General features: G+C 50.3%; 1 protein-coding gene across 1 annotated transcript; it reads left to right on the top strand.

Annotated features, from left to right (window-relative positions):
- The first annotated feature begins 6 nt into the window (after positions 1-6).
- On the top strand, positions 7-2,040 carry LOC119111700 (B-cell receptor-associated protein 31-like). The gene is made up of 3 exons (XM_037235505.1): positions 7-16; positions 1,010-1,163; positions 1,691-2,040. Exons 1-3 carry the CDS (start codon positions 7-9, stop codon positions 2,010-2,012), a joined length of 486 nt encoding a protein of 161 aa, XP_037091400.1. The 3' UTR covers positions 2,013-2,040.
- The last annotated feature ends 9,713 nt before the right edge of the window (positions 2,041-11,753 follow it).

The raw sequence follows: 11,753 nt of genomic DNA, 5'->3' as shown, positions 1-11,753 counted from the left end.
GGGAAAATGAATACTAGTACGGTTTACTCTCTTTTGTGACTTACAGGCAGCGCATACCAACAACTTACAAGACCAACACATTCGGTCTAGGATGGTCCCATTTCATGAGTATTACTGTCTAAAAATGATTGGGGAGGGTAAAATCGTGGAAGTCGCCAATAGGCAACAAGCGCAAAAACTGCTCGGATTTGTTCACTAACTTTCAAGTCATTATATATATATATATATATATATATATATATATATATATATATATATATGTGTGTGTGTGTGTGTGTGTGTGTGTGTGTGTGTGTGTGTGTGTGTGTGTGTGTGTGTGTGTGTGTGTGTGTGTGTGTGTCTTGGTGAAGCTAACAATATATTGGACATTTCTTTGGATACATCGGCAGGCCCCAATTCGTGAGGGATGCAATAAAGCATTTCTGGCCCATAAACAGTGGTATTTCTCCCAATTCTATTCTGTGAATATTCACGACCGTGTCTTGTCAACCGTGTCTTATCTTCAAAACGATTTTCTTGGTCTGATAAAGTCAACTGTTCATTGGAGTTTTTTTCCGAAAAGTAAACGACTTTAGAGTTATATTGAAAGGGTCGCCCGTTCTAATACGCTATACACTATTTATCATGCCATTTAGCCATTGCGCCCGCTAGTACACCGGTCGAGGGCGATAGGCTGAGCAATGGCTTCATCAGTGATACCAATACCTAGTCTCAATCCTTCCGTAGAAATAATATCTGATCACTCATAACGCTAAAACTGTAGGGGAAAAGTTGCTGGTGACGAGAGGCTATCGTAATGTGTGCTCTGAAGCGAGAAGTCGGAATAGGGGTCAAACATAATGGGGGGGGGGGCAAACCCTTAAATATATGCGTATTTTTGCCCGTCATTTTTTTCTTTTTTACTGGTCTGCCATTGCAGGCATTTACGTCCCAGAGCAAAACGTTTTCGGCCGTGGGTGTCCGTATGCGACGAGCGCGCCCGCGTGCTGGCTGCCCTGACCTGCCGCAGACGCTATCCAGGAGGTGCGCAAATACAGCGGTGACCTCAAGACGGACGACTTGGCCACCCACAGCCACCTGGACGTCGAAATCCAGTACCACATGCGCCTCTTCAGGGCACAGCGCAACTTCTACATCTCTGGTCTCGCGCTCTTCCTGTTCCTGTGAGGGCCAAACCGGCGGCCGGTCTCCGTGTTGTCAGTGTGGCTGAAGCTCCGGCTGCAGAGCGCTAGGCTGGGCTGTCTTCGGGGAAGGTTTCTGTTCGTTTCACGCCTGTGAAAGAGCCGTGCTGTGTTGTTAAAACGCATATGTTGTGCACTGAACGTGACGTCATTTTCTGTGGTTCGTCATTTTTCGGTCATGCACTCCATAGCCCTTTATAGTGCAGTGCAGTCGTCCCCGACATCGTATTGTGAGCAATAAGCTTTTTGCCATTTTTACATCACTCTGAAGGGTGTCTGTTCACTGGCAGGGACTATACCTAGGGCGTTAATTAAGCCACCGCAATCGCCGGCGCTCCATAGGGAAGGCGCGTGACGGCGAGCGTCGCGCTCCTCTGAGCAAACATTGGCGGTCGGCATTGACAGGCTCCGAGCTAAACTCGTTAAATTCAAACTAAATGTCACGTGCGCCTTCCCCTTCTCGGGCGTGACCTGACGTTCGAGTGACGTCACGTTCCGTCCGTCGCCAGGGTGCTGCAGCGCCTGGTGACGCTCGTGCTGCACCAGGCCTCGCTGGAGGCCTCCAACGAGGCGGCGCTGCGCCAGGCGACCAGCGCCAGCAGCGCCGCCCAACGGCTGTTGGAGGGCCGCGACCCCGGCTCGGGCGGCGACGACCTGAGGGCGCTGCGGCAGCAGCTGGAGGAGGCGGAGGGCGAGCGTGACGCGGCCCTGAAGAAGGCCGAGATGCTGCAGTGCCAGGCGGAGGCCACCAGCCGCGAGTACGACCAGCTCATGGAGGAGCACGCCCGTCTCCAGAAGCAGACGGCCGCCGGCGACAAGAAGGACGACTGATCGGCGGGCGGCGCACGTGCCGCCGCCGGCTGGGCGCAGAGCGACGGGATACGACAGGCTGCCGACACCGCAGCGACAGAGCAAGGTCACTGCACGCTACTAACAGCGCTGTCTGCGCGGGATAATCAACCCGGCTGGCTTTGATGACTGTGATACCCAGCGTGTACTCTCCCTGGCCCTGCCTGTTTCCATTCGGTGTCTGTAGGCTCGACGGATGCTCCGGTGTCTTTTTCGCTGAACGCCTGCCAATGGCTCATGCGGGTTATAGCGAGCTGGGACGGAGATGAGTAGTCTTGCGGGGCGGCGCGCTACTGCCGCTTGTCTTGGGGTGTGGTCCGTCCAGCTGCCGCGCCTTGGCGGCAATGGATGCACCCAATGCGGCCACAGCTCATGGATTAACTTACTTGAATGTGAGCGAGGTGTGAGTGCTCGCTCACCTTCGCCGTGCTGTTACTTAATGTTGAGAACCCTCCACGTAAAGTGGACGCTGAGTGCTTGGGCCGGCTTTGTACGTGTTCGTATCGGTGTGATACTCACCACTTACAGTGCGGTGTCTTTGTGCAGCCTTTGCTTTGGTCGATACAGTGTGCGTGTTCCCTGAAATACGTGACTCCACTGCTGACGCCAGCTGTCTAGTTTTCTTTCGGGCGTGAAATTCCAATGTCGTTAATCCCGTGCTCCAGCTGAGCGTGACTGTGCCAAATACCGTGGCACTGCACAGCACGCTGTCGCATGTGGGTCACCACCTCTGGGCTCCGCATGGAGCGCACACGAAAATCGTTCCTGTGAAGTGTCCTGACCACCAAGCTCATCACCCTTAGGTGCTGAAAACTCGGCGAGTTTTTCGGCGCTTCTCCTCGTGGCTGGCGATGTAAAATGCGTTCTAGGGTCATGGTAAAATGCAGTCAGCAGAAAGAGAACGGTTTACGTGCGCAACGTCGTTTTGAGATTTGTGCGTATATATATATATATATATATATATATATATATATATATATATATATATATATATATGTGTGTGTGTGTGTGTGTGTGTGTGTGTGTGTGTGTGTGTGTGTGTGTGTGTGTGTGTGTGTGTGTGTGTGTCTGCGTCTCGGTGAAGCTAACAAAATATTGGCCCTTTCTTTGGATGCATCGACAGGCCCCAATTCGTGAGGGATGCGATACAGTATTTCTGTCCCATAAACAGTTGTATTTGTCCCAACTCTATTCTGTGAATATTCACGACCGTGTCTTATCAACCTTGTCTTATCTTCAAAACGATTATCTCGGTCTGATAAAGTCAACTATTCATTGGAGTTTTTTTCCGAAAGGTGAACGAATTTAGAGTTATATTAAAAGAGTCGCCTGCTCTAATACGCCGTCTATCATGCCACTTAGGCATTGCGCAGGCTGGCACACCAATCGAGGGCGATAGGCTGAGCAATGGCTTCATCAGTGATGCCAATACCTAGTCTCAGTCCTTCCGTAGAAATAATATCTGATCACTCATAACGCAAAAACTGTAGGGGAAAAGTTGCTGGTGACGAGAGGCTATCATAATGTGTGCTCTGATGCGAGAAGTCGGAATAGGGGTCAAACAAAATGGGGGGGGGGGGGCAGATCCTTTAATATATGTGTATTTTTGCCCGTCAAACATAGTCACAGACGTTTATTTCCACAACATAAACATGATATTGACGCCACTGGTCCCACGGCATGGGCTTTCGGCGCAGGACATCTCAGCGGCGCATGACGTGCGTAAAGTATCCGCTGGACGTCGCCTGTCACCGGCGCAGGACATCTCAGCGGCGCGTGACGTGCGAAAGGTATCCGCTGGACGTCGCCTGTCACCGGATCAACACGCTTCGGACCTGAAGCGAAACCGGGGAAACGGTGGATCGATCGTGCGCCTGGAGCAGATCTGGCCCACCACGCGGATGAGCCACGGCAGGGTGGACCCCGCATGGTGGATGGCGGTGGACCAGGCAGGGCGGAGCCACAGCAGGGTGGACGGCGCATGGTGGACGGCGGTGGACCAGGCAGGGTGGAGCCACAGCAGGGTGGATGGTGCACAGGCCGCCACGCAACATGAGCCGCCAGGTGTCACCAGGAAGCGGAAAGCGCTTCACTGTGTTGGCTGCCGGAGCCGCCAGCGGATTCGTCGATGCGTCTCGCCTGAAATTCATGGCCAGCGGCGGCTGCCGTAGTGAAATGGACAGTGACTGTTACCCCGCTGGCTGACTGACGCAGCGCCGCAGCTGCTGCCGTCGCTGGAAGAGCTGTTGGTGCTGAGGCTCGACGACGCACCGCACAGCAGCCTGCTGATGTATGAGAGCTACGACGTCACGGTAGCTGTTAAGAAGGCTTCCATCACCAATCGGTTGGCCCAACGAGGCGTCCCGTTCCCACCGAGACCACTCAGCTACAACTGCTGAGCTGCTGCTGAGGGGTCCGCGGACCCGAGCCGCAGTGCGTGATGCGAGCGCCTGATCTGCGGGTGGTCCGTCTGCCACCCTGCCACCCCAAGCCGAGCAGCATCGAGCAGGTGTGGTGCTGTGTGACACGTCAGTCCGGTCTTCACCAGGGCGATTCGCCCGCGCCGGCCCGCTGGTCAGACTGGATGGAGCGAGGAGGCTGTGCGCGACTGGCGCGATATGGACTGGTGTGGACTGGCGCCGTTCGCCGAGCCAGAGCTGTTGAAGACGACTTCTGGTCCACGGACAGTGAGCACGACGCACTGAGTTCACCGTCATGTACAACGCCGCAGACGAGAACGAAGACGTCGTTTTTTCTGCGTGATGACCCAGAATATGATGAGTTAAGTATGGTAACAGCAAGCTAATATTATTCGTGTTCCGTGTGTTCTGAAACAGCATACAGCACACCAAGTCCCAGGGCCTTTGTGACGTTTCGAACCGCTTCCCTTTGGCGAGCTGCCAACATGCGTACTTAATTTAGAACAACTGTTATATTTTTACGAGTGGCGACCAGTCCACTCGCTCGACCTCAGTAGCCCCTGCACATTACCAAAATTAACACAAAATGTGTTTTTTAGGTAATATGTGACAGATGAAAAGTCAGGGAAGCCGATTGGGGCAGCTTAACCCATGCGTCAGCTTTCCAGGGGTGATCTATCGATCTATCATATACCTGAGAGGCGTGCTCTTTCACGTGCGACCATGGCTATCTTTGTCAACAAACATCCTCCAAATTTTAAGCAAATATATGTTACTGAACAACATGATATACTATGCGATGAACGAATACCTCCACACACCCATCGGTTATGTTGCATGGGGGGCATTATTATGAGTAGTGGGCAACACAGCCAGCATATAATAATCTCCTATAATGATCATTATGTAATAACGGGGTTTATGAGCGTCATGAAAATTATGGGCATTGTGGGCATTATGGGAATAATGGGCATTATTGGTAAAATTGGCACTATGGGCATAATGGGCATTACGGGCATTATGGACATTATAGGCGTGGTGAACATTATGGGCATGATGCGCATTGTGAACATGACTTAAATACGGAAATCTAACCACTAACGACAGTGGCGGTAGCAGCATTAAATCTTCGCGGAGCGTAGCACGCTTGAAAACACTTGGCCCCGGCATCTATCCGGAATATGGTACCGGGGTATCCCTATGTATACTTTATACTATATACAGCGGGTGCCGGGATACTGTCCCTATATGTGGCCGGGGACAGTATACAGCGGGGTCTCGTCGCATCCAAATCGGTTCCAGTTTTGCCGACGTCGAGGCTATTTTTGTTTCCTGCGCTCGTGCGCTGGAACTGCTTTTTGCGTTTCCTCTTACAGCATGCTGGCCTAGGCACACAGTAACTGCCTTATACGATAGACACAAATATCACACAAGCTAAACGAGAAGTTCGAGAAATTTGCGAAGACAAGCTAGCGCTGGCCAAAAATCTACCCGAAAGAACAATCAAAAGTGTTTGACAATGTCTTTTCCCATACTTAAACCCAGCTCACCAGGACGGTAGCGCCAGCAGAACCGCAGCCGAGAGTGGCACGGAATAACCGAGACAACAGCATCCGCCAACGACAGCAGCACAGGTCATCCCTGTCCCCAGTCAGGACAGCGTCCGCCAACGACAGCAGCACAAGTCATCCCTGTCCCCAGTCAGGACAAGTGCCGTCAGCCACGATCAGCCTAGCGACGTCTGATAGCGACAGTTCGCTCCAATTCGTTTCATTTGCTGACAACGAACCGCAAGATAGTGACGTTCCATGGTGGGTATAGAACTCACATCGTGACCAACTGTTGTTGCTCTTGCCACATGTAAATGTTATTGGATACACATATCCAGAGGCGCAGCCAAAGCCTTGGCAAAAGGGGGGGGGGGCAGCACAGGGTTGACACAGGGCCCGCTGATAGAAAAAGTCCCCTCCCCAAAAAAATCGCTGGATGTGGCCCATTTGTTGTTGAGGGCATGGTTTTCTCAGATATTATATCCATTTTCTGTTTCGTATAACTGAAATATAGCTCAGACGCTACCGGGAGATCAATTTCGCCTTAAGATTATAGTAAATGAACTGACAAAATCATGAGTTAAATAACTACACGAAATAAATCACCTGGGCTTTTAATTTTTGCAGTGGTCCAGTGGACTTTTTAAACCAATAGAACTCCGAAACTTTATCAGACTATTTTTAACTGGGCTGTACAGAGGTTGCAAAGATTCCTGGAATGGGTCAACAACTTGCATCAGCATTTCAAAGCCAATTTGTCTGGATGTGTTCAACAATCAGCCAGAATTTAAAAGTAGTACAAAGCATGCAACATAGTTCTTAGCACACGTGCTCGCATATTTTAGTAACAAAACTTCATGTTACGCTTTGCAGTCTCTATAAGTCGCAGAGCTTCGGTCCCGCGGTTAACACTAGGCTGTGGCTAGCAAGTGAACGAAAAAGGTGATGCATCTTAGAAAAGTACATTTGAACGCTTTTGGGCACGACATCATACATTTGGAGATATTCCGGACGTATATTTCACACGCGCGGTTTTTAGATTGATGAGAATATCGTATTGGTCTTTTCAGCACCGCCAAGTGGGGCTGCAATCTGATGGTGTAACTGGAAGAGTGGGTAAAGGTAAAATCTATGTTTCCCGTGGTGCTCTAACTGTTCATCTGTCCGGAGGAAACTCTCCAAGTTGTAAAAAAGGTTTGCCCAGTGTAATCTTTAAACTGTACGAATTAGTTCTGAAGGACATGTAGAAACATTATTTTACGATGGTCACTGTTCCGCGCTCGGCGCCCGCCCCTGGCGTTACTTGTAGTGGCCAACGCCGTTCGGTTTTACGAAAGCTGCGACCCAAGCCATCGCTATCTTTGCTCCCCGAGATTACGGACGTGTCATTGGGGCATCAGGACGCACTTAGTTGCTGGGGCTACATGGTGTCGCCATCCTTTCACCCCGGCAGGAGGGACGTGCATCGCGGGAAATCGAACCTGTGGTTCCCCAGACGCGCAGTGGTTAACGCGGACGCGTTAGCCACTACGCTAACAGCACCCGGCACGTAGGCTCAAACGCGTTGATGTTATTTATTTCACCAGTCGATTCTGCAAAATAATGAATATGCTCACGGAAACACCGGATGGCTTTGCGCGTCTTGAGCTCATTTCGACCCACTCCATTCAACACTAATGAGGCCCCGTATTTCTTTCCGGTAAAGGGATCCCCTTGAGTACAGCACTACGGGGCACATTGTTGTTCCGGTAGAGGGCTGAAGGGGCATGCTATCCCACCACAGTCATTCCGGCGACACGGGGCTGCATCCCTTTGCCGATCCGAAGGCCCTTAGAGGGATACATCACATCACATCGGTCCGCTCCCTGACGCGGGAGGCCTTCTGACTCGCGCAGTTGATCCCGGATCTACGCATGCACCGTCATCGACGCAACAATCTTCCTGCTCGCCGCAGGTGGTCAAATAATTGGCACATAGACTCCAGTTGGGCTTACCGGGTCCGTGCAGGAATAAGATTGCAGGGCCTATCGTTCGGTTTTGAGGGCCCTGACCGGCACAGGACTTCTGTTACCTCAATGCGAGCACTCGTCATGAGTCATTATATTTTCTTTGATTGTCAGAGGGCCCCGACCAACACAAGAGATTTTTCGCCATTCGGGCCCCTATCCCCGTCCCTGTTGAGCAAATCTTCCCCTGGCTGATTCGAGGCCCCTTGTTGACACAAAATGACCATAGTGCCCGGCAAGGCACTGTGGGCCCTTGAACGATACAGGAACCCGACCAATGTAAGTCGCGGGCACAGCATTTTCCCTGCTTGGGAAAAGGGCCCCAGAGCTCAGACTAACATGGAGCCGACTGTTCGTTGCTCGCGATCTCTGGCAGAAATAGAGGAACACTCTGTTTCAGGGGCCTCAATCGGTGCAAGAGGTCCAGTAACTGACATTTGAAAATACGGCCCTATGGGTAAGGATCCTTAGTGTGACCTAAGGCCGGCCCTCCGCACCGTTCAGCCTTCCAGTCGGGCCACTGATTTTTGGTCCCGAGAGACTCTTCGACCGCTCTTCGGGCCCTCTCAAACACCGCTCCGACTCGGGCCACTTGCCGCCACAGGACTCCTGTTCGGGACTGTGGCCCCTAACCGACACCAGGAACCCCTCATTGGGTCAGGAGCCCCGAACATTGAAAATCGCGGACTCCGGCCTCGTTTCTGCTTGGGAAATGAGTCTCGAGGGCTCAGACGGACACGGAGCCGACTATTCGGTTTTTGTGGTCTCTGACCGACTTAGACACCTGCATTGTCTCAGGGGTTCCTCAAGCAGTGCAAGAGGACTGCTGACTGAAATTTTAGGTCACGACCCTACGGGCAGAAATTCTTTTTGTGACCTATAGCCAGTCCTTCGGGCCATTATGCCTTCCAACCGGGCTCCCTCTTCGGGCCTCATCAAACGCTTCCCTTGGCCGGCTCTGGGTCCCTGGGAGCAAAGGGCCCTCTGTTAGGCGCTGTGGACCGCTGATAGACACAAGGCCTCAGACCAGTGTAAATCGTTGGCCCCGGCCTTATAGGTGATTAAGTAGTGGGTTCTCAGGCCCATACCGACGCTGAGCCGACTATGCGGTACGGTGGTACCTGGCCGACATATAGGCCGATATCGGCTCAGGGGGTCCCCGATCGGCGTAAAGGGCCCTCTGACCGTTATTTGAGGGTCCGTTTTCGCAGGTCGAGACCCCTGAATAACACTACAATCAGCCTTTTATGGATTCAAACCCTCCAATTGGGCTCTTGATCGTCGGACCCGGTGGGCTTCTGGGCTCTACGGGCCTTCTCGAGCACTGCCGAGCAATGTATATCGCTGACCCCGACTTTGTCCCTGCTTGGGAAATGGGCACTTAGCCCCATCCCGCCACGGAGCCGACTGTGCGTTACTGGTAGGGTCTGACCGAAATATAGACACTTATCGACTTAATGGGCCCCGGGTCAGCGCGCAGGGCCCTCTGGCAGGCATTGGAGTGCCCGGTCCTGCGGGCCGGGGGCCCTGAATCAAACCTCCGGCTGGCCTTCCGGGCTCTTAATCGTAGGTTCCGAGGGCTCCTCGGGTCCCTCGGAACCTAAGGAGGCGGGGAGCACGTGCCCCCTGTGCCCCCTGCCTGCGCCACTGCACCTATCTGCCGCTGGACTGATAATGGTTTCCATTCGCCTCGGCACAGTTTTTATTGCTTTCTGCAATGCTCGTGTTTTTTAAATCCTCCTGAAGCCATACTAGGGCCATGGAGGTGCGCTGACCAAAGAAGTAACGAAAATATTGGACATATTTCCTAGCCTGCTAATGATTTAAATTCGTTTCAATGTCGTTCTTTGATACATGAAAATCCTCCTAAAACCATGTTGCAAATTCTTTTACAAACGGAATTTTACGTGGAACAGCGGTTTTGAGGAACAGAATCATTCGTGGGTTATATTCCTGCTCTAACCAATAGAACTTACCTAACAACGGAACAAATATTAATTGACAAATTGACAGAAAACGAAACGAATAATGTACTGCTGTCCAGCCTGGCGTTGTTCATGTCGGTGTATGATAACCGCAGCGGTATAACGTTGTTTCCAGTTGAGCTCCTTGGGATTAACACGCACCCGGGCGGCAAAAGGTAACTGCTGCGCATTTAAGGTCAGTGGCCTTGTGTGACCTTTCGAAGGTAATAGCAACACAAATCATACAAGACTGAATTGATTTTTGCATTTGAAGAAACGTCAAGGATTACACTAGGTGGTATGTTTCTAAAAAAAATGTTGACTTGGGTCATTTTGGGTCACGTCACCTGTTCTGACCTTTAAGTCCATGGAGGATGTATAGTGCGTTTCTTGTTATCAATAGATTCAAAGTGAAAATAAAATATTACACCACACAGCAAGCTCTAAAGTAATAAAACACATTGGTCTTGGCCTTGGTCTGACCTTCATACCTGACCCTAGGTCAATGCAATTTGTTAATTCGATTGCTCTGTTGCCTATAAAACTATCACAGATGCCTATGGCTTCGTCTAACACTTCGTTGTTGCATCAGATTTAAGTGTTATCTAGAAATTGTCTTCGCTGAGTCCATGGCCTGACGTTGATCTACATTTGGCCAGTCATTTGAAAGGTCAGTGACCTTTCAAGGCACATCTAAATTTCTGATACCAAACGATCCGCTGCTAAACTGTCAATAACTATGAAAAATTTGGCGCAGCTACACCACGTCGTTTGGAAATCATTGCGCAAAAACCTTCGGGCGGACCTTACCCGAAGGACATTGACCCCCACCCGGGTGCGTGTTAAGTGTGCACCATTGCCATTTTGTCATCGTAACGTCACATTAACTTTTCACCTTTAAAACAATGTATTAGGTGTGTACATAGAGACGTCAAAACATTGCAAATTCCTTCAAAATAAAACGTCTCTGGAAACCAGATAACCCGCCTGAATCATGGCAAAGTAGATGAAACATCCATGATTTATTGCATCTTTGGTTCTGTACAGTATCGTCATCAATGCCCTCATGCATTACGAAGGAACGTCTCACTTTGGAGAAATGGTCAACATTCTCTGAATTTCCGGTACATCGCCAGCGGAGGCCATTTGGCGTCTCAAACCTGATAAAAAATGATCAACATAGAACATTTGGCCTCTAGAAAAATCGGCCTTGAATTAAACTTGTGGAACGGTGACGCATGCCCATTTATATAACCTGAGCCCATTTCGCGCCAGCATAACTTATTTCATAAGGACCCAAATGGGTATCAAATGTGCTTGCACAGCAAATAAGACCTTAAGAGGCGGACACTTTGTTTGTGGTCGGGCCAACAAAATGCTCATAAATGTTTACTCTGGAAGTATTTTTGTTTTATCACCATGTACTGATTTACCCTTGCAAGTTGGCTCGGTGTGACTAAATCATGATGTAGCGCAATGCGAAATGACTGATAGATGTGTGGTGGTGAAACAAACACCCCGGTGGAGGAGGCATTTACGGCGCTTTTGAATAGCCTGACGATAAACCTTACGTTTTGTTTCAGGTCTTCTGTTTCGATGCATTTGAGATTGCATACCAAATTATTCCCCTGTCCAAAAATGCAAGAGTGAACAGTGCTTTTGCATCGTTTTTACGTCACTACTTATCCTATATATTTTTATGCATATATATATATATATATATATATATATATATATATATATATATGTATATATACCACTCATAGTGGGGCTCTGGATTGTG

Source organism: Pollicipes pollicipes, unplaced genomic scaffold, assembly GCF_011947565.3.
Source record: "Pollicipes pollicipes isolate AB1234 unplaced genomic scaffold, Ppol_2.1 Scaffold_7261;HRSCAF=8764_pilon_pilon_pilon, whole genome shotgun sequence".
Lineage (NCBI taxonomy): Eukaryota > Metazoa > Arthropoda > Thecostraca > Pollicipedomorpha > Pollicipedidae > Pollicipes > Pollicipes pollicipes.
The sequence above is the reverse complement of the archived record's forward strand: the minus strand, read 5'-3'. Positions and strand labels throughout refer to the sequence as shown.